Raw genomic sequence first — 24,551 nt, forward strand, 5'->3', positions numbered from 1 at the left:
CCTCTGTTACCCTCTTCCTCCCTTCCTCTGCTGCACTGTTTTATTGTCAAGGGAGTTTGTCCTTCCTCTCCCTCACCTGGCCTCACTCATCAGCTAATTGACACTAATCCTGCACACCTGCTCTGAGCCTTTGAATTGTGCACACACAGGGACTGTGGTCCGCTTGTTGTTGTATCTGATGACATCGTGCCTCAGTTTTATGAATGAAAAGACCTTTTTCAGAGCAGAACATTTTGACCTGCAATGAAATCAAAAGTCCAAGTGTTACTAATGACGTTAACAATGGCTCCACTCTATTCGTGTGTCCCAGTAACCATGACAGTGAACCAGCATGAACAACATGAGGACCTTGAAACCATATTCTGCCTTTGTTTTTCCTCCTGTGACATGTCAAAAAATCCTCAGTGAAACATCCCTACTCTACATTTCTTCACTTCACTCTGATTCATGACCCACTTAAGGGGTAAATATACAATAATATCCAATAAATATACAGTGTCATGCTGTTATGGCAGTGGTTGCTTTACTGCTACACCAGAGTAGTATACATATATACTTTCATACAAACTGACAGAGCAAACCGAACATTTCTAGGATGATGAGCAAATGACAAAAAATCTGCAAATTTGCACAATGGCCTGACCTTAAAAGTAAAAAATATTTTCCTGCACAAACTCACCCATTTTTACAAATCCAATGTCCACATAGATTTTGGCACAAAGGGAGCCTAATAAGTAGCCAAACACAGGGCCAACTACAGAGATGGTCTGCACACAGCCTAGGATATGATACACACAGAGACACACACAACACAAAAACTGGTTAGGACTTGTGTATGAAAAACTGAGATACTGTAGATAATACAGAACACCTCACACACGCATTTTACACAGATATTTTACATACATATTGGTCAACATTGGTTAACACCACATAAATGTTTTAAACAAGGATTTACTGCCTTGGTTATATTTGAGCACCACATACATACATATGACCAGATGTGGTTATTATTGTGTTGTATTATGTGGGGGCTGTAGCCCAGTCTTTTTTGTTTGTTTGTTTGATGTAAAAATTAGCCACATGCTTATTTTGCCCCGGTATTACCATGTTTTTAACTGTTTTGATTGCAGTGTGCCTTTGAACTTTCCTGACAGCTTTGTGGACTTCCAAGCACCCCGCACATTAATCTGTCTTGGGCTTATTTTTGCTTTAGTCGCTGCAATACAGTACTCTAAGGCTTTGTAGTATTTCATTGTATTGTGACCTTCGTCTTGTCTTTGTTGACTGAGCTGCCTGCTGGCCCTGGCTCACTGCCACACGAGGATCGACAGCTTAAACACGTGCCCCACTTTAACTGGAGGTTTACAGAACTACAGATGGCAACATACACAGTGTCATGGCTTGATCACTGTGTTTGTACATGTGATGCACAGGCTTCCCTGGTTACCATGGAGCACTGACCAATTACAGGATGGCAGTAAACCTTATACAATATGTGCTGCTATGCCTGTCATTGTTGAGACCTTATGTACAATACCTAGGGAACATTTTTAACAGTCAGGGTAGTAAACGTCATTAGACATACAGTAGATCTTGGTCATAATTTCACACATGACTCAACACAGAGTACAGTATGTACACTGACCTACACTGTATAGATACTGTGCTGTAAATTGTTCACCCCAGGGTAAATAGAGTTGTGCAGAAATTTAACTAGCGTTCAAATGATGACTAAGTCTGTCTAAGTCTGTCTGTCCATACAGGACCATTATGCACTGCTTGTCTGTGGTGTAACTATAAACAGAGTGGTATATGATTGCTTGAGGACGTGTGTGCTTGAATTTATTTCAACACTATTAGTCATAAGGTTTAGAATAGCAGAACTCTTTTTGTATATTTTTATAAATTGTGCTTTACAGATCATATGCATGAACCTGATCAAATGAATACAATCAATTATAAAGTGTTTTTGACCCATACTGAACACTTAGTAAGTGTATCTCTACCACTGGTTAGTGACTCTCTTACCCACATATAGCGCAGCGTTCTCCTCAGTAGCAAAATCATCTATATACGAGATCCCAAGAGGCTGAACTGGCGTCTCTCCGATTCCCCGCAGGACATTTCCCAAGAGCACATAGATCCACATCGACAAGTTAGACTCGCTTTCACAACCTGGAGGAAAGGATGAGTGTAATCTGACATCTTTGCTTGTCTAGACTAGTGTGTGTGTGTGTGTGTGTGTGTGTGTGTGTGTGTGTGTGTGTGAGAGTGTGTGTGAGAGTGTGTGTGCATGCATGCGCGCGTGTGTGTGTATAAACGCTCACCTGCGGCTGGCACTTCAGGCAGTTTACCATCTTGGGTCAGGTCAGCCAGTGATCCCACCGGACATGGTGAGGGGTTAAGTGTTGAATTCACTACCCACCGCACTGATGTTTCATATTCATAGCTGTACACAAAAAACAAATGGAACTGTTAAAAAAAACAGGGGGCAGGGATAAAACAACTGGCCAATTTTACTGGAAGTAGTTTTCATAAGTAAGATGGAACAGCAGGGAATCCCTGTTGGGAAAAATGAGACCTCCAGAAGCATCTATTTTCAAGACTCACTGGAACAGCAATATGTTTGAACTAATATACCCTGACCCAGTTACAGTGCTATACTAGTATATCATGGAAAAATAACTCCTGAAACAAAAGTATAATATGTATTTGATGTTCATGTTGTGTCATTGAGACTTTATCTAACCGGTGATATAGAACATGATGAGATTTCTTGTGGAATGAGATGCGCGTGGAAACAACAGCTTCACTACACAATTTCTGTCTAGACTAAGGCATGTTTTTCAAATTAGATTTTCATCTTTGCTTCAGTCAACAAACATGCAAAAATATACATCACATTCTGTGCCATGTAGCTCCTCTGCAGCTGTTACTAGTGTGTTCAGAACTAGGGCATTATATACTTGTATTGAATCAGATGCTTCCAAATGTTTTTAAACACATTTAGAACAAGAACCAGGCACACTGGCTCCTTTTACTCACCGCCCAATGATGAAGTGAGGCAGAGCGATGATGAAGGTGCCGATGGACATCAGCACACAACCCATTGCAATGATCTTTGGCCGATGGAGCTTGGCCCCAAAGTAACTGACGAAAGCTATCACCAAGAGGTTACCTAAAAGGATGGAGGCAAGAGCCAGAAATATCAGGGATTTAGAGTATCACTGTACATACACCCCCCCAGGCTGAAGGAAGAGCAGGAGTTGAAGCAAATAGTTTTAGAAGCAGCCGATTATTGCCTTATTACATTTGTTACCTTTTTTATTACACTGTGGGTAATCCAGATGGGGCTCTGTTGAGTACGCTGGCCACATACTTGTCACTAATTGCTTTTTACAATAATGTCATTATAATACATTTGGATTTCATTATTGAGTGAAATGATGGAGCTTTTGATTCAATATTTGAGCCAAAAACGTATAATATCTATACATAGATATGTGTTATTGTAAGAGTATACCCAAATATTTTGATGTATCCATGTAGGAGGACGCCTGCGTTATATCAGATGAAAACTGAGACCTATAGACCATTGTAGAGTTTGAAAGGGGGATAAGGTTGCATTCTCTCATGTGACGCATTTTCCTTATGCTCCAAGAGATTTGCATTATCTACAGCATGTAGCAGCAGATGTATTAGATGACATGAAAATCAAACAATGCTGGGTGGGAACGTGGCAATTTCACTATTGTCACCTTTCAGTGCATTTTTGTCTGTGATCAGTGACATGGAAACTCCATTGCAAACAAGGTGGAAAAGTGGCCCAGAAAGATAAGCTCACGCCATCTTGCCTGACCTTTTTCAGTTGTAAAGGTTCGCTTGATGGGATGACGTCAAACCCTCCAACAATCCTTCAGCTGTCATGTATATGTGTATGTGTGTGTGTGTGTGTGTGAGTGCGTGTGTGAGGGAGAGAGAGAGAGAGACTAGAGCTTCCAGAAATATCAAGTAATTATGAGTAAATGTACTGTGTAACCTCTATGTGTGGTTATAGAAGTGCTTAAATCCTCCATGGTATTCTACATGGTCATTACAAGTACCATGAATGTGTGTACTTTCCTGTTGTGAAACACAAGATCCTTGTTTACTTTAAAACTAAACTTGTTTAACTGTTTTAATGGTTATGTCACATGCGCATTGGCAACATGTCCAGATCAAAAAACATAAATAACTTGAGCATGCTCAGAATGATTCATGCAGCATATGTACAAGCCTGCATATACATCAGTCGGGTCCAATCCGCTAAGCTCATCTAGCTAATGTGATCCTTGCAAAGATTAATCATTCATCATTATTACTCTCTGTTCCTCATTCTCATCTTCATTATACTTTATTTTTGCCCTCTCCCACTTCGCTTCTCTCCCTTTATCTTCCCTGCGCTCTGTCCTCCTCTCTTGTTTCTTGTTGCTTTTCTTTACTTTTTTTCTCCTCTTCACGCTGCCCTGCTCTGCCTCTATGTTGCCCTGGCAACGGTCCTATAGAAAAACCTTGTTGCCTAGGCCACACAAGAGAAGCAGCTCTCACAGGAGACGGCAAGATGGAGAGATCAGAGTATCAGCGGGTCGCACACACATAATGTTATTGAAATAAAATGTTAATTATTCTTCCCCACTATCATGTCACCCTGGGCTCAAAGTGCCTGTCTGACAGTAAAAGAACAGAAGTAGAATGATGACTTTTATCTTGTATGAATCATGTCTCTTTTGGTCTCATCTTGCTCTGCGAGCTATCTATGATTTATAACCTACAAGAGATACTTCCGCTGAATGGACTAGCCTTATATAAGTGACCTAGAAACTGGTCAGGGGACGATCTGGGAACACATTTTGCTGAACATCATCAAGAATTCCTTATTATTAAGAGGAACCACAGGTTACAGAGAGTATGTCCAGTTGTGGTTTGTATACAATAGTACTGTAACCCAGATTCACTAACTAGCTACACAGTTTCACAAATTAAATCTGTGTTTTAGTCAAAATATTTAAATGCAAGTGGCACCTGAAAACCTTAAATAAGTTTGACTCACAGAAAATATTTTTTAATTAAAAACTGTGCAATGCAATGTTTCTATTTATCTGTGATGCCTCATTGTCAAGTTAAACAGCCCTTACATGCTTCTTCACAAAACCATTTCAAAGTATGTTTCCATGATTGTGTTCCCTGTGGCACTGTTCACATCTAATGTACCGTATACTATATATATACTTACCCCACTGATTTGTCTATTGTCTCCTTTATTCTGCAAATTTTTCCTTGTCAAAACTGGGCGCCTACATTACCCACAATGCAACTTCCAACACTTTGGTCAGAGATTCTGGTGTGTTATGCTGGTAGCGGCCATAAGTATGGAGGTTCACAGATGTAGTAATACTCCCCTAGACTTGGAATGAAACTGTGACGTGTAGAATTGGCACACTTCCCCTTTAAGGATTCATATTTTGATGTTTAGTTTGATGTTACTAGAGCTGATTTGTTCTAGTAGAGTAACATTGTAGTGGCACTAAAGCTAGTGTTTGAATCTGCACAGGGTCTACCATGCCTCCTGTCCTATATAACTATGTAAGCAGGCACTGGCTCCATCTCCCTACAGCACTGTACAGGAAAAATTAGTTTAAAAAACAAAAACTAACTGAGATATAAACATGGTAAAGCAGCCAGCAACGTCTTGTACATTGTACATTAGTACAGATACAGTATCTGTGATAAGTCAGTAATAACATTGGGCATGCCAAAATATCAGTTGGGCTTTAGTGAGGAAAGTTTTTATCCTCTTTTGTTTTGTTTTTTTTGTTTGTTTTTTTTTACCACCTACCTCATTTTGTATTGACATTCCCAGTGTGAACAAGCAGTATTGGTTATGCATTACAAGATAAGGGTTTATGTGATATTATAAAATTGTCTACACAGAGCTAGGCAGTTTGTGTTGCACTTACACAACAAATTATTTTGGTATTGCCTGAAGGGTCTGTCTGCTTTTAGCTGATTCACGTGTCAGATAAAAGCTGTTAATACCAGATGATTCCCATGTATATTACCACAGTAGACTTAGATCAAATTAACAGTACAAAGTTATTGCATAACAAAACCTTACAACTTATAGAGTTCAGCTGTCCGCAGCAAAGAGAGAGCTTGGAGCCTGTTATGTCCCCAGTCGACACTATGACTCACCACATACACACACGTATGCACACACACCCCTCTGTCCTCTTCTTGGAAGCCTGATGAATCCTTTACCTGCAGCTTGAATATCTCTGTGACCCATTCATATTTCCGTCCCAAAGACAGAGAGAGAAAAGGGAGGGGAGCCCATGACATAGAGGCTGCAAACAGAACAACAAAATAACAGCAGTGACTGGCAGGTCCACTCACCTATCTCGAAGCTCCCGTCAATGACACCTATTAGGTAACTGGGGATGTCAAAGCGCCTCTCCAGCTGAGTTATTGTGCTCTTCATGTAGCTCCCTGACAGAGCCTTTGCAAAATAGGCAAAGGACAGAGCCACCAGAAACATCTGGGAAAAAGGAGTGAAATGAAAAAAAGGAAAGAGAAAGAAACAAAGATGGAGATTTCACGTTAATATGCACAGGAGTGTTTAATCACAAACGAGCACATGCAGTGATTTCACGGAATTATCACTCATAGTTATCTACTTGATTGTGTGATGTTCACACATGTTTTGTCCACAAAGAGACAGAAAAAGAAGCACTTGGGTGATATTGCTACGGTTGCTACGATGCATGAACTCCCCTCATTAACCTACTTACAGTGGTCCAACATTCACTAATTACCAAGTGCCAACATCCTAGGAATAATGGGGTTTGGGTGGGGGGGCTCTAGAGTAGAAGGAGAGGGACAGAAATACACACACTGCATAGGTTGTAGAGCATGAACCAAGACTGAGAGAATAGCTGGCTTATATTTGAGTGCAGACAGCCAGATCGACTAATGGATGAATAATTCCAAAATAATCCATGTAGCACAGACAAACCTTCCTCCTAATAAAATAAATCAAAATCATGTTTGATGACATTAAGTGAACGTGACCCGCAGTGCCAACTCTGCCACCAAACCTAGCTGAGACAGAGAAAGACCCCCCCCCTCCCCCCCAGGATCATTTTATTGTTTTAATTCTCACAGTTATGACCAAAAGCAATCTAATAAACAGATTCATCCATTCATGGCGGAGGTCCAAATCACCAGACAAATTCAGTTTTCTTATTAACATCAAAGCAAGACTAAAACAGAACCCAACAAGTTTTTATCGCCGGGTAGGAAATGTAATAAGATAAAAATGAATAAAACGACTAAAGGGATTGACTGTGGCTTTTTTTTTTGCATCCTAAAATGGACACAACAAGTCTCAATTACCTACACATGCCACACCACTTCAAACACAAGAGAAGCAGACTATAAATAATAAACATCCCAAGACATATTCTGAGTGACAGTGTTCCAAACTCTTCAGATCATTTCAAATTAAATCAGTCTTTAAAAAGTTATTGGATCTTTACAATCTAAATTTGGCTGTTGTGATATACTTGAACCGACATAATGCAACAACTGAAAATGAGCCAAATCATCAACTGTGCCATATATCACTTATTTTCAGTAGTGCTTAACAATTTAAAGTCGTAATCTGGTTCCCCCGCACAAAGACAGTAGCCAACAAATCTCAGAACAGACAGCAATCATCCAGAGCAATGAAAAAAACTTCCCATGCCAAGATGGACAATAATGTGGACTGTGGGATCGCTGGGCACCGTTCCAAGGTTGACCACAGTTCCCCTGCTTCCTTGAGATTTTGAGGAATTGAGAAAATTATGATCTTCCCCTGAGGTGATGATCTTATAAAGATACAAAGCATTTTGGATTCAAGATTAAAAGACAGTGGAGGCTTCTAGATTAAATGAGGAAACAAATCTATTTTATCACCAGTTTTCCTTCTATATCTGCTGTATGTTTTATGACTGTATGATGCATTTATATATTTGGTATTGAGCAATTAGATAACTAATCCCCAGGCTATCACGGAATAAGCTTCTTTTTTTTTTTTACTTTCTGACTGACATTTGTACCGCTCTGAAGGAGACTGTCAGGTCATTTGCACCCCCAGTGAGGAAACAGATAATGCTGAAATATGCTAGTCGCTGTGTACGTGTTAAACCCAGCCTCCTGTGAAATATGTCAGAAATGAAAACAAATTGGCATTCAGGCATGGTTGACTGGTTTAATCTAATCTGGAGTCACATGCTTGCCCCTAGCTGCTTGCCTATAGGAACAAATCCCCTCCATATTCTCCGTCTCCTGTGACCTTTCCACCTGTCTATTGAAACAGAGAAAATTAAATGAGGATGGTGCGCTGTTCACACTGCGTATTTCACCACAATCTGCAATACAAGAAATGTGTTGTTGATCATTGCTGTTTTCAGTGGTAAAGCATACATCACTATCTGTGTCATACAGATGACAGTGCGCTGGAGAGTTCAAATAATTTCACACATTTTTGCAACCAAACTGTCAGAAAAGAAATATCTGTCTGTAAAGTATACATTACCTTTAGATTATAGATTTATAAAAGCTCAATTTAAGTCTTAAGAAAACATTTATTAACATGCTGATTTATACAACAAGGAGCTCCAACAATACACACAGGAGCCACTAAAACAATCTTGGTATAACATCATAAGAATTGGGACATGCCAATCCCAATTATTTAACTATGTTTATCAGTACATGTTTCTTCTGCCCCCACTGAGCTAGAAGAGCTAATACACTGTAGCTAGACATGAATTAAACAAACAGAGACCAATTATATTATAGCTGCATGAATGGTTTGTAGGGTAATTTGTTAGCATTAACAATGAATGTACATCTACATGCTTACATACAGTTTAAAATTGTCTTGTGCCTAAAGCAATGCTCACAGGGAACCTATACAGTGTGAATTTGGAAAAGTAAAAATTTCTTTTTCAATATCTTTTTGAACAAGTAAATCAAAGGCTGCTCATGTAGAGCATTTTAATTGTAATTTGAATACTTCGACCTGTACACATTTGTGTGTGTGTGTGCGCAGGAGAGCCCCACATTGCCTGTTTTTCACATGGCCATGTGGATTTTGAAGGAGAACTCCTCATTCACCCTCCACATTCACTTCAAATCTCTACTTGCTCCTTCCTTGCCAGTCTGCATGATGACAGAAGTGACAATGGTTTCACTGCAGTGATTTCATGGAGCAGAGTTTAGGCAGAAGAAAAATAAAACCTGTGTGCAGTCTATAGACATAGATAAGTGTCTGTAATCTTTTTCTGTCTCCCTTAGTGGTTGTAAATAAGTAATGGTTTGCTGTCTTGGTCATGGTTCTCATACTGCATCTGCCCGCCTTACTGAGTGTCCAGCATTGATGTGTGTGTGTGTGTATATATATATATATATATATATAATATATATATATATATATATATATATGTGTGTGTGTGTGTGTGTGTGTGTGTGTGTGTGTGTGTGTAGATGTGTGTGTGTATATCAGGAGACAGAGAGAGAGAGAATGTATATATGCGCTATATATATATGCCATTCAGCCACCCATTAAAACTGGTAATTGGTTATGTCCGATGAATGTATGTCCCAACAAAACCACTCAATAAGTGCAAATTATCAACATTGAAGACAACGTTTGACCATTTGACCACTTAGTGGAGGTTGAATTGGAAGCAGCTGACTATACTACTTGTAGACATTAACAAAGTTAGAGAGGGAGCAAGCTCTGAGTCAAAGTCTACTCAGCATATACAACAACAATTGCGAGATAATCAAGAGTTTGAGATACAGTAATTTGTCTTATCCCTGTACCTCTCCTCGTACAGAGTGTCCATTTACATGATATGATGTGAGAGGACCCATCAATGCAAATAGTCCTCTGTTGAGATCATGCCAACCACCAGCGCTGGCTGCAGGGCATTAATAAAAGTAGCTCATCACATGTGCATTTCCCCGGGGGTGGGGGTGGGCTGATGTGATGGCGAGCATGCATACACGTATGTTCCCCTCCAAAGCGAGGAAAAGGCCTCTCTTGTTTACTATTTCCAGTCTATCCTCATTCATCCAAGTAGTGGAAATGTGTTTTCTGAGAAAATCAAAACAGTCTTGATTAGAGGTTTGTGTGAAACTAATAGTTTAAGTTATCCTCAGCATAAGGGAGGAAGAGACAGAGAAGAGAAATGCCAGAAATTCCAATGGCTGCTCTTCTCCATAGCCCCACAGAAGGCCATGTATGTATTAATGAATATATGAACACATATTTGACAGCAGTGGATCTCAATGGGAATGAAGCCAACAACATCTGTGTCACATTCTTAATTATGCTTTTAAAGCTGCATGACATGGTCCATTGTGCTTGAACTCAAGCTTTTGCACAAACAAAGTGTCAGTTTTGGTGGCCAAAAGTAGATTAGTTCCTACTTGTGCCAGTACAGTCATTTAGTGGCTCTGGTACAAACACTGTTTGTTACCAGAATGGGTGGCTGAGTGAATTACAGGCACCTCTGCGTTCTTTAGATTACAGAGCTCATAGAGTTTACTCATCTGTAACCTTTTAATGTGCCGTGGTGAGGACCACACTGCTTTTAAAAGAAATAAGAACTGAAAGTTGTCTGATGCGTGTAAGCTCCAAACAGCTATGATACATAATTTTGTATCAGTTATTTGTAGTGGTATTTTGCTCTCATTCAACAGTTTGAAGAGTGAAAAACCCCATGACACAAAAATAACGTGATAGGTTAGCATCATTTGTTCCAGCTATTCAAGTCTGTCAAAGCTGCACAATCTGCACAACTTGTTTCACAAAAATAGAGCCCCTAATGTGCACACTGTAAAACCCTGACCATTTCATCTAGGAAAAATAAAAATAAAAGAAAAAATGTCATGGCCAATGAAACAGCAAATCTCACTTCAACTAAGAAAAGTCACTCTTTTCTTGATCGCCTTTGAGAGATTAGTCCTAGTGGAAAACCATTCATGCAGCAGTATAATGCAGTACTATTTATTTTTCTGTATTTATACTACAGGCACTGGCCCAGTGAAAATTGCTTTATTTTCATTGCATATACAGTTTCATCAGAACAACAAACATAATTAAAACGTGTCTGTCAAGGAAAATTATTTTGCCTCATCTCCCAGGTCCAGACAGATCCAGATGCTGTTTCTCCCTGTTTCCAGTGTTTGCGCTAAGCTAAGCTAACCAGCTGCTGGCTGTTGCTTCATATTCAGTAAACAGATATGAGAGTGGTGTCATACAACTCCCCGCAAGAAAGCAAAATAAGAGTACATTCCAAAACGTCAAACCATTACACAGAGACACTTCTGGAGGATGGGGTTGCAGTGTCATGCAAAGATAAGATTATCCCTGAAAAATATGTCCAGGTCATAATCACATGTACTGGAACATCAATAAATCCTTGTCTTACTACAGATAATGGTGACAATGAAGGCTATTGCTTGAGAGACACTACTGTAAATTATGTCATTATTTTCCTTATTAAGTAAATTATGACTATAGAAAATAATGCATTAGTAATGGATGTCTTTTGCTGTATAATGTTGTGTTCATTTTGGGATTTGCAACAATGGCACCCATTGTGACACTTTAATTTTGTACTTTTAATTGGTGTTCTACCAAGTGTTAAATAAGCCAGTGGCCTCATTGTGATTAAAGATCACTAGAAAGAGATTCACATTAAGTCTGTGTGAAAATTTATACAAAGGCTCCTTGTGACCTGTGACCCGCTTTTGTTCTTAGCTCATTGATGTCACACACCTAATACGCTTAGACTAACACAGGAGTCTGCCACACACACACACACACACACACACACACACACACACACACAGACAAACCCAGCTTTATATTATTTGTGAGAGTAGAAAAGAACTAATTTTGTACTACATAACATCATTAGAAAGTTTTTAGGGAGTTTTGAGGTGGTGTTTGAAGCAAGAAATGAATGAGGAATAAAAAACTATAAAAAGTTCTAGTCTTATTGGTGGAATTAACAAAAAGCAGAGAATAACACTGAGTGCCGGATTAGAGTCGAAACGGGCTGTGCCATGTCCCACCCAGCCGGTCAGGGAGCGAAACAATTCTGAGAAAAAATAAAAGTCTGTCCTACCTCTGCAGTCTGTATTATGATAAGCTGCTTGAACACCATTGTCTCACATCACTTTCATGTGGGGAAAAGCAACAAGAGTGTCTGATCTCATTTAGGGCTTTGCTAACTTTCATGTTGTTGTCAGAAGACATAGTTTTAGCCAACATGGACTTTTTTTTTTTTTTTGAAAAGGTTGTTTGAGGTGGGGAAAAAAGAAAAAGAAGGAAGGTCTGAAGTGGTCTATTTTTAACAGTATGAGATTCACATCATGTTCTACCTTATTTTCTCAAAACTTACCATTGATAACCATTTAGCTATTTTCACTATGGCAATAAGAAGAAGAATGAGTAATACTGTTTAAGTAGATGTTATTAGCCTAAGTATACTTGATTTGAAGGTGTTTATCTCTGAATAACTGTTACTTCTGAAAGAAAGCAACCTTTTTTTTTAACTGGGTTGAGATGATAATATAATGATGAATTATCCCTGAGCAGTTGTCTGTTATAAATAAGATAAAAAATGGGATGACAGATGAAATTTTTTCTATATTACAAATAAATTGGAGAACGTTTTTATATCTGAAAAAAAGGGTATCTTCAATTTTCAGAAATATACATAATACAGAAGCTTACAAAGGATGTGGCTGGATATTTGCTTCCCTCGTAAATTGTAAATGTCATGCACTCCTGACAGAACAGCTGTAAACACCCACAGCATGGGTTAATTGTAAAGAACCAAAGGGTTAACAAACCTAAATTGAGTTAACCTTTATTTTGAAAAAGTAAGGATGCTCCACAGTTTGCCATGCAACAACTATACAGATATTCAGAATCAATGTATTAGAAAATGTGAATGTCTTGCTGTGACAATTAATGGATAACTGTAACTGCTAAATCATGGTGTAACACATAGGCATCACCAGACCCCTTTTACTGAGGCACATGCCCCAGTATAAATGAGCTGTGCCCCAGTAAAATTACCACGATTAATTTTCAACAATAAAAGTTTATCATTGCATTAATTCTGATAATTACAGCATACTGATGGGAAAAGAACAGATGTATTTCTACTCAAACGTGTAGCAAGAGTGTTAACTCCAAAGAGAAGCTTTAGCGTACACGCACATTCTGTACGTCAGTGCATGTCACTGTGCTTTAGCAGCAGGTGAACTGCAACACATGCAGAGCTTCCCCATGTGTCGGTGCACAACACTGAGCCCAGTGTGACATACATGAATCCATGCTTTTCAATCCAGATTATTGGAAAGATTTCACTGAAGAGTTGAACTTTAGAATGGAAAACTGTCATTAGTAAAAACAGTGCTACAGTGTGAAACTGTTGCATTGGACCTGTCAATTGGTTTGACATCAGTAGCAGTAATTTGATTCACAGATTGTGATTTTGAATGTAAACAAAAAAAAAAAAAAAAAGGAACGGAATAGAATGGAAAATGAATGAATGCTTGCATTCTATGTGTGTCATCATCAGGCTCTACTGTATATAAGGCTGCAGATCACCACACCATTTCAAACCTTTCAGCAAACGACACACCACTGTGTGGAAGCGAATACTACTACAAACAACACAAGCAGTCCACTGAAACAGACATCTGTTCAGAGACAAACTGCAATTTTAAACTACCTCAAACCTGATTCTAACCAGAGGACAGCTAGACAAGTGGCAGGTAGGCATAAGGATCACTGGATGGAGAGCCATGCTCTTCAACAAGACATATGGCACCTTAGGAACCTGTTGAGCAGGGAGAGGGCCAGCTGTTGTACAGAATACAACTGTGTCAGTGTGTGACACTGAGGGGCGGGAAATGGATTAGCAGTGGGGGGCCTGTGCTCCAGCTGAGCTTTATGCATCCAGCTGCAGACCTTTGTTGCATGTCATTCACTGTGTCTCTTCTACTTTTTCTCTACTGTCAGCTCAATATTTAACACATAAAATGCCCAAAAAAGGAAGAGTCATGAACTTACAGCTTGCTAGCATTACTTAACATTAGCCACCATGCACTATTGGTCAGACCAGACCAAGTAAGACTGCAGCAGCAAAACTGCTGTGTGCTGAATCGAGCAACAATACATTTAATTGCTTACGAATTTAAAATGTCATATGTAAGAGTAAGACTGTGTTGCAATTTACTGTGTGTAAAATGTCTATTTATTTATCACTAACTAGCCAGCAATCATTCTGTCATTCAAAAAACACTGTCACTGCAGGAGCCCTATTGTTTTCTGTTCTGCTCTATTCACTTTCTGCTGTTAATTTATAAAAGTTACTGTTGATACTCGTCACTTCATGCATGGGCTTCACATTACATTGTGTTTTAATTTGAAGGCACCCTGGAGAGTGAGATTGGCAGAAAATGACTCAGATGTAGAGGTTTCTCAGCAGTCTTTGTCAGGGAGTTGATATGAAACTTTGCAAGGACTAAAAAAAGATTTCATTAACACTCCATCTGCCAATGAGGATCACACTGAATGATCCATTAAAAGGACCTTGTTAGCACTTGCTGTTTCCAAAGGTTACAAATGAACTTTCAAACTCAACCTTTAAGCCGCCGTGGATGAGAAGTCACTAAAATGTTAACAACATGACATCTGAGCAAGATCATGTGATATGACTCAACAACAACTACAATGTCACATTGAGGTGACAATGTGTTGTAGATTGCTTTTCCTGGGCCAAAACTGAACTACAGCAACTCTGACTGTATTATGTCTTTGACAAAAGTTGAAAGAAGGAAGTCTTAGCGCTGTACAGCCTTTTCTTTTTCCTAATGGATTCCAGATAAAGGTAGGCTTATATATAAAAGTGGTACCCATTTATGATGGGCAGTGATTGTTGGCTGGCTACCTGATTTCTTGTGCTGTGGGATAATGACCAACATCAGCCACTGACACCCAAGGGGCAGATTCTGTGGCTGTGTGAAGTCTTTTTGAAACTTGACTGAAACTGATTGAATAGATGAATAGAAGAACAGAAGCATGATTCAGCTCCTCTGGTTTTCTACTAATGCCTTTACATAAAGACAGAGGTCACGGGTTAAAATGTACAGTATCCCTCATGTACACACATCATCCTTGTGGAAGTGATTTGTTGGACTGTTGCTGTAACTTTGTTATTTAGTTAGTGCTGATCTCTACAGACACAAATACATTCCAGCATACATACTAAGTGACCATATGACTCCCCAACACACACACACACACACACACACACACACACAGCATCAACAAAGGTGTCAGCTGGAGCTCCTTCATTTTAGCACTCATAAAGACATGTAGACATGTTAGCTTCTGTACCTTCAGGCTGGTGCAGGGAGTGGAGCGCGGCTCTGTGGCCGCACCGTCACTGCGTCCGTTCTCTTGTGTACGTCCTTGCCCAGCTCTTTCCTCCATCCTCCAGAAGTGTCTCTGTGTCTCCTTAGCAGAAGTCTCCCACGTAATGCAATTTCTTGGCACTGATGCATGCAACCCTGCAAATGGATAATTCAAGCATGTGACCCACTTCTCATCCTCGACACAAAAACAGAAACATGTCTGAAGCAGCCAGCAGAGGGGAGACTGACACGCAAACAATATGTCCCTGTATTTGTTCTAGAGATCTTAAGACTTAAATCACAACTAAAAGGTCAGCGTTGTAATGACACACACTTTTTCAGAACAAAAGGTTGCTGTTTCCACTTAAAGGAAAACTCTGGGATTTTTGAACCTGGACCTAATTTTCCCAAGTTACTGGGTGTAAATGATTGATAGGGACAAAAAATCTTTGGAATTGGTGCAGTATTGAGTAATTACTGTGTACCCGGCAACAGTGGAACAGCTGCTGCAATGTAATCCAGTGGGCTATTGTCTGTGTCAAAGTGCTTCCCATAAAGTGCTTGCTTTTGCCATTGACAGGCTCAGATTGAATATGAATAGGAGAGGTAGACCTTTTTGTTAGAGTATTATCCTTTTTGTTCAACTAGAAACTACTGTTATATCAATACCAGACTCCACTGACAAAAACAGTTATTTTGGGACCACTTTAAATCTTTTAAGTATTTGCAGCAGGACATTCCCACCTGTAGTATCCATGCAGTGATTGTGAGCAGGACCAAAGTATGATTGTGCCACACTCAGCTAAGCTATATTTGCATCATGGTCAACTGAGTGGCTTAAAGAAAAAAGGCAGCATATAAACACATGCTGTATGCTAACCATTCAGTACTTTTATATTTCCTGTGTAAAGTGTGAGTTGCTGTTGTTTGAAATGTGTTAGATTTTCATGTTCCTATTCTTAAAAAAAACAAAAAGATTCAACAAAAAGATGCATCAGTGTTTTTGGATCTGATTCCCTCTAGTGCTGTTTGTCTCATTTGTCTCATTTGCTGCTGCAAAATCAAGACTTTCTGGTAACAACTGCTTCACTGCAGACCCCATTCAGTGTTGCTTTTTTCCCCTCTACCAGATATGTTTAGCTTAGATTTTGTTCCGTTAGATTTACATTGATTATTTTTGTTTGAAACAAAGTAAATGGAAATCACTGTTGTGTAAGACAAAAACAAGGTTTTGTTATAGAACTGATGATAATTATTCATCAGAAAAGGTTTCTACTTTGTTTGAAGGGTGTAGTTAGTCATAGCTACTAGACATTAGATGTTGCTGTAAATTTAGATTTGGAGATTTTTATTGACGTTTGTGATTGATTAGTTTGGAAAGCGTATCAAAATTTTGAATTTGAAGATAACAATAAGTTGATACTAAAACAAAACAAATAAAAAAAGCTCCTACATTATGTAAGGTAAGTAATTATTTATTCCAATCTATTGTGTGTATATGTGGACAAAGCAAAAAACTGAATGTCTTCCCATCAGCTGATTTGACCTCCTTCCTTACATCTCCTTCCACCTCTTCATTCATTTCTCCCTTACTGACCCCTTTCCTCTCCCTCACTATGAATTCTTTCTTTCTAACTCCTCACATTCGTCTTGCTTATTTCACATATTGCCCTCTCCTCCCCCCTCAGTCCATTTCCAGTGGTCATGTGAAACAGCGAATGTAATTGCTCCAGGGGACCGACTTAGTGATTGCTATGCAGCAAAGAGCACTAACACAATACTATCACCATTTCCGTGGATGAGAGTGCCATGAGTGTCACATGTAACATGTTTGCATTTCCCCCTGAATGATTTTTCTGTCTTCAGGACCAGAGCAGACCAGCAGAGCTGGTTAATCGCAACAGGTTTGACCTACATTCAAGGAATTAGACCAACAACAGCTTTAAGTAGGCCAATATGAAGCAGTAGAACACAAAAGCAGCAGGTTTTTTAAAAAAAAAAACAAACAAACAAAAAAACAAAACAGTAGTTCAGCCACTTTTTCTTGTGTACCACCACAGCTTATACTCACTTGAACCTCTTTTTCCCCATTCCCACAAACACTGTGTCTGTACAGTACTGTATCAAAGCAACAACTAATATGTCACTGTTATGTAATGTCTGGTTAAAAAAAACTAGTAAACTAGTAAGAAACTAGTAAGAGGACCTTTGAGCTTAATATATCTTTACCACATGTAGTTCCCAAAGGTCAAGAATAAATATCCAATTACAAGCTTTCTATCACTCACAATAATGCTGGTTATGCTTTGAATCCAACATGCTTCATGCCACTGTTAATAATCATTTATAATTACAAAATGATCTTTTTAAGAACTGAGACAAACAAGTTCTTAGAAATAGCAGCATTACGATAGAAACTGCACGTAGGATGACAGGGGTTGATGTACTGAAAGAGGGGAGAGAGACAGGGAGCTGACAGACAACACCTGCCCCTCGTTCTGTCCCAGCTGACGTCACAAAGCAGCTCGTTAGTAAGGTGTAATGACCACACTTCATTTTGTTCTGTCTATAGTTTTCATCTCATTTATAGTTACTGTCAAAACAACAGATGTACCCAATCAGGACCAAAGAAAAACACATTGATTTTTTCCAATCGCATATAAGCCCAAAGAGACATTGAAAACTGAACCAAATATTGCATCATCAATCATCTCACCTCTAATATTACCTTTGTTTTTCAAGGCAGCAGCCCTTAAAGGCCACTTATAAACAGCTCAGATAGAAATACCATTTCATTTCAATCATTTTAAAATCCTCATTCTCTCGGAGATCGGAATGACTGACAAGCTGACAGGTTGTGCTGCGCAGCTCAGCCTCCTCCTTCATGTCTTGCTTATGAATTAATATACATGAAATCATATTTGTCTTCTCTCTGCTGTGCTAGGCTCCATATCTCCTTATAGTATTGTATCCATCTTAAGATTTTTCTGCAGTTTATACCTTTGGGGGTGTGGATATCACTCCCTGCTGAGCCTGCTTAAGGGCAGTACCATGGAAAGAAGAAGCTGTTGTTAAATCTTCATGATGTCAGTGTTACTAATTGAATATACTGTGAATTATAGGGTGCAGAGCAGGGCTGTAGAAATGATAATCCTGTAGCTGCCACTGGCAACACCAACTCCACACTTGTTCATGTTCTGACATGATTAGACACCAACCCCTTGACAGGACGGTTAAAGATGATTAGATTCTGATAAAAATTTGTGGTTCTGGTTAGGAACAGGTGGGGTTGAAGTTTGGGTACGTGGGTTGGATCCAGATGACTAAGAGGACTAATCTTCAAACTCAGCACCGCCACCTTTGCCATAGTTAAAACATAATTTCAGTGACCTCTGATTAATGCTGCTGATTAATGTTAAAGCAAGAGCTACATCATCCCAGTATTTTAAGATTTCATTCATTACTGAGAATGGTGACCAAAGTTTCAAGGTGACTGTCAAATATCACTGCATAATAGGGGAACAGAAATGGAGCCAAAGCTGTTAACAGTGGTTTTTAAGACCACAGTGGCAGATTGTCTTCATCAAGCAGGTCAAGCAAGTATCTGACATGCAGGAAACATCCTTGCCAGATTTAAACTCAGGATGTCCTGCAGGTACAACAGGCGCCTTTATAAAAGAAAATAATCTTTAGACATTTCACAGTCTCTCCTGTGCTGTTCACAATGTAAATTCACACTGTTTCACAGTTCATGCATATTTTCATATTATAGTAGCCTGTGAATTCATTGAAAAAAGAAAACGTATTAAATTACCTTAAAGATTATTCATAAAGTGTCATCTGAATATCTTGTCACTGCAACAAAAATTAATTGTGCAACACTGTGTAATAACTGTCAGATTGTGATGACGAGATACCGCAGACACACCTGGAAGAAAAATGCCTGTTGACATTTTTTATTACAGAAGTCAAACGCTCCTTGAATCAATGAGTCACATAGCTAGGATGATTCCCAAAGAACATCAGGATGTTTTATTGGGGGGAAAAAAACGAGCCGCCTACCTTACTGTCCTTTCAAACAGTCACCCGGTTGCTTGAGGTACAAAGATGAAACAGCCAATCGGAAACACCGGTAGCCTCCCTTCAGCCAGCTCCGGTCAAACTTCTCATGTGGATGGGAGAGGAGGAGAGACGCCGACTCTTACCATGAATGCTCTGAGACCGACATGTACCCTCTGAGTTCATTTCCAGCCGACTTCACGCTTACTCTCAGGCAGACTGGACCGAATCAAACCGGGATCCCCTGAAACATGTCTCCAGCGGTTGGTGTGGGGATGTGGTGAGGTGCGATGGATGCGCACGGAAAGTGACACCCCCCCCCGGACACACACACACACACACACACACACACACACACACAGCGTCTGACTCCGCAGATAGACAGGCTTCAGTGGAAGAAGCTCACACAGAGAGAGGGCAGTCTTAATCTACGTTTCTCTCTATGGCTTTCTCCTCAACCCTCTCTATGTCTCCCGCCCCTCTGTCATCCCTGCCCCTCTCTCTTTCGCTTTTCTCCCTTCTCCTCCTCCTCTCTCTCCCTCTCTCTCCCTCTCTCTCCCACTCTCTTTCCAGCCCTTCACCCCCCCTTCTGATTTTTGTACAATTCAAATGAGCTTTATTGGAATCAGCACAGCATTTACAGTGTCATGTATTTATCAACAGGCTGCTGCATTGTTATTTACCATCTGTGAACACAGCTGTAAAGACCTCACACTTTTCAGGATCAGGAAACAAAGATTTTAATTTGAAACTTTTACAAGAATATTTGTCTAATAGCTGTGTTCCCATTTTTAATTTGGTTTATGAAATTTGATCACTGAGCTTCTGCTGTGTATTTCCCGCTTATTCTCTGAGTCATGGTCACTCAGTCTACGTTATGAATTGGAGTTGTATTTCCCAAGATTTGTATAATTTGGAAAGCTGGCGCTGTGTTCATTAAAGTGACAGGTTATTTTGCTGATATGTTTCATATCCATATCTGCTGCTTCTGTAACAAACATTAAAGTCCTGTTTACTTCTTACAACTTTCTGTAATAAAATCTCCACTCATGCCAGATTTAGAACAGGCACATGATCGGTTTATATCATTAAGTTCTGGATCAAACAAGAAAGCTTGAGGTTTTTTTTTTTTTAACTTCATTTTCCAGTAGTGGTTCAAGTCATCTTTAAGTTACATTTTCTGTAGATTACTTTGCAATAAAAACTGAGGATACATGGATTGCCTGTAAGATGGGTGTCACAACCTGACAGAGGTCATGAAAGCATATAGGAGTGCAGTGATTTTCAACCTCAGCTCCCCCTTTAAATAGGCCCTCCAATCTACTGCACAATCAGTTCAGGCAGAACCATGTCTCTCTCAGGGGTGTCTGCCTCTCACACCTAAAACAAGCAAATGACAAATGTTAATTATGACACTTAAAATGTGCAGTGCAAGTGAGAATACAGATATCTGCATGAGATCTGTGCAGATAAACTATTGTAATCAAACAAATTCTAATCAACATAACATATTCAGCCAAAGACAGCCCCTCCCTCCATACATGGTTTAACCCATGACATCATTAGTGATATCAGCAAGTAGGAAGTGTTCAGTTGACACCCCCTTAGACCACCTGGAACAGCATGGTGTATGGGTAAGTGAGAACAAAGAAAGCTAATGACTCAAGAAAATTCAAGTTTAAACCAGTTCCAACATCTGAATTTAAACAATACTTGGCCATGTTTTGTTTTAACCATGATGGTTAATGGTAACTGTAATAAGATATAATGCTAAACACAAATGAACCTGAGATGGTATGTGCTATCAAGACATAGATGAAGATGGTTTACTGGTTAAACAAACAGAAAGCATAGTTAGACAAATGGTGTGGTCTCACCCACTTTGTTAGTCTTTGTAAGTTTTGGATTAAAAGACCTTGCAGAGCAGCTTCAGTGCTCCTTGGCATAGATGTCTGTAGAAATCTACTGGATGCATACACAACAGTCTACCTAAGGACATTCCCTCATTTTGTGTTTTGGTGGCAGGAAGCACTATATATTACATGCTCCTACAGGTGTTTATCTGGGCTCATATCTGGTGACATGAGCTTAAATTTAACAGATATCTGTCTGTCTTCCAAAAAATAAATATGATTCAGGGGCTATTTGTTTATTTTGAGACGTGTGCTGCATGACTGTTGGTAGTGGTCCCTGACCAGCACTTGGATTTTGTGTGGAGGAGTTAGCGTTTAGGGGATCTCCTCAAGGACTCTTTTGAGTTGTTTTAGTTTCTTGTGACCTCTCCATGATATTTCTGCTTCATCTCCACCTCATATAAATGAATATTATTTGATATTATTTGACTGTTGGTTGGTAGTTTTTGTCTACCTTATCTCATAGGAGTCACAGGATACTGGAGCCTCTTCTGCTGTCTGCTGTGGCTTTTTCCATCCTTGCATTGATTCCACTCTGGTACCAGAGACTATCTTTGAGATTTTGAGAATCTGCATCATGTTTTGTAGCTCAGCTATGTACCTCCACTTTCCCCTGTCAGTTTTCTCTTAAACAACAGTGTACACCTTAACCTCCTCCTTCAGATCTGATTACAACTAGAGGACAGATCAATGTTAGGTAAGCACGTGGAAACAGAGGATGACTGGCAGCATATTTCCACCATGTTCTTGTTGCACCTGTCCTGCCACGTGTATCTGATTGCATTGGCACTCACAGCTGTCAGATAGTGTGCATTAGAAAAAGCATACAGACACACTGTCATGTCCTTGAATTTTCTGAATGTCTCTTTCAAACACTGTTCTCAGAACCTGCTGATATCTGATTCATATTTTTTTTGTAGTTGTACTATAATGAAACAATGGCAATGCAACAGGTAGTTGACCATGTTGACTCTCTGTCTAAACTTCTAGCATTTTTGCAGTTTCTGGATCGCACTGACTTCCTCTTGGTCGGGCTGGACTGTTTATCACAAATTCACTGACCCATGAAGACGAGCTCTCTCAGGCTGCAGACATGTCTTCCTGGTCTGACTTCAGTTAGGAAGCTAGGATGTCTTTGAACATTTCAGCTAGTCTGTGGCTGTGAAGCTCTTGAGAATTTCTATAAACTGAAATGCTGCCCTAATTAGTGGCATCGAGTGGGAGTTCATTAACTTTGTCTGACCAAACTGTTTTAATATTGACAGAGTTAAGAAAGCCACTTAACCCTTTAAATAACTGTATTAAACTGGATTAACATACTTTTACTGTACAAAATGGGATGTTCGAGGATAGACAAAAGCAGATTGCTGCTGATTATTCATGCTTAATCTGAGTGATTAAAAACCAAGAGAATTCCCCTTTCAGAAAATATTTGCTCCTCATTCTCTAGAATTGATCCTGTGTGGACATGTAATTGACCAAGTCTCTCAGGTTTTTCTCTGTTGCTTTGGAGTCCATGAAGCATGAAGAGCTTGTATAAAGCCAGGCAGGAGTAGGTTGTACTGTGCATATATTACAATACTAAAGTTGTAGTGTTACACAAATGCAGGATCCTTAGCTGCATTTGAGTTTGAGTGCACTTATGTCTGTATTCTATTTGCATCATTAAAATGACATGTTCCAGTTATTCTACATTGCACAATATTAGATTAATGTTACCTAAAAGACCATTGCTGTACAGTCAATTATGAGGCCTATAAAAGCATTTCACTGACACAAATAATAAAGCTGCGATACTCTGAGCAAACATACTCCATGTCAAATGTTGTTGCCAGTAAGCATGACTCAGAAAGGATCAAGGCGATTTTGCTTGAACTGCTTTTTGCAATGCCTCTGTGGAATTCTGTGGTGTGACCATGGCTTTGGACTATAAGTAGCAATGTCATGTGGTTAGATAGGGATTACAGCTGATTTGTAATATATGATGAATAGACTACTGGTTTACAGTAATGTAAACAAGTCATTGTCCTGTGTTGCAAGAATAATGATTACTCTACACTGCTGTTTCGGCATGTTTGTGGACACACACTGGATGGTTCAAGGGTGTTTGGAATCTGAGGAGTTAATTCTGATGAAAGCATGGAGGGTACAACGTGCACATGACAAATAATTGATATGACCCATATCCACAAAGCACAATCATGTTTGCGTCAGTGATAGCAAGTCAAGGATTCTGTATCTGTGTAATGTCAAACAAAGCCTTATTACTGTGTGTGTATGTGTGTGTCAGTGAGTGCCTGTTTCTGAGTGGGTGTGTTTTATGTAAATAGTGTGCATCTGTGTGTTTTTTTGCAGTTTTTTCACACAATTTTTGTGGGCTTGAAATATACTTTTTCCTTCATGCATCAGGTTAACTGCTTGATGCTCCTTGACACTTGAGAAGAAGAATTTAATACTAGATGCCACATTTGTTTCAAAGTAGTTGCATAAGGATATGAGAGGATGCATACTTTAATTACTTCAAATCTTTGGCTTTATTTTTAGCCATGCTAGCAGCATGGCTCTATGAATTACCGTTCCGTTTTGTACCGACATTCGTGTGCCAAGTATGAACATCTGATTTTTTAGTAATCCCCTAACGTCTCCTTCAGCAACACCGGCAGGTCAAGGTTTTCACTTATCCTGTGAAATGTATCCTGTAATTTTTAATATTAGCATGCTAACATACTAAATTAAGATGGTGAACATAGTGAACATCAGCATGTTAGCATACTGATATTAGCATATAGCTCAAAGCACCAATGTGCCTAAGTACAGCCTCACAGAGCTACGTGGCTATAGCCTCCTAGTCAAGTGTTCTTGTTAATTAAAGGCAGAGTGTGTAAGATTTAGTGGCATCTAGTGGTGAGTTTGCAGATTGGGAACAACTGAGGACCCCTCACCTGTCGTTTTCTGAGGACTTACATTGGCCACATTGAGTAAAAAATTTCTGGAGTCAGTGTTTGTGTGTAAATTGAGGGCTACTGTAGAATATTACACTAT

The 24,551-nt window shown here is 39.4% G+C and overlaps 1 protein-coding gene across 1 annotated transcript in view; it reads right to left on the reverse strand.

Moving 5' to 3' along the window:
• Window positions 1-20,142, reverse strand: part of LOC108888406 (solute carrier organic anion transporter family member 1C1) — a 30,120-nt gene extending 9,978 nt beyond the window's left edge. The window contains exons 1-7 of the mRNA XM_018684393.2: window positions 19,600-20,142; window positions 15,521-15,693; window positions 6,436-6,577; window positions 3,049-3,181; window positions 2,331-2,452; window positions 2,032-2,178; window positions 680-778 (exon numbers count right to left, since the gene is read on the reverse strand). Of these exons, the coding sequence (XP_018539909.1) occupies window positions 680-778; window positions 2,032-2,178; window positions 2,331-2,452; window positions 3,049-3,181; window positions 6,436-6,577; window positions 15,521-15,616 (739 nt within the window). The 5' untranslated portion in view covers window positions 15,617-15,693; window positions 19,600-20,142. The remainder of the gene's footprint in view (window positions 1-679; window positions 779-2,031; window positions 2,179-2,330; window positions 2,453-3,048; window positions 3,182-6,435; window positions 6,578-15,520; window positions 15,694-19,599) is intronic.
• Window positions 20,143-24,551: the final 4,409 nt, after the last annotated feature.

This window comes from Lates calcarifer, linkage group LG21, assembly GCF_001640805.2.
Source record: "Lates calcarifer isolate ASB-BC8 linkage group LG21, TLL_Latcal_v3, whole genome shotgun sequence".
Taxonomy (NCBI): Eukaryota; Metazoa; Chordata; class Actinopteri; family Centropomidae; genus Lates; species Lates calcarifer.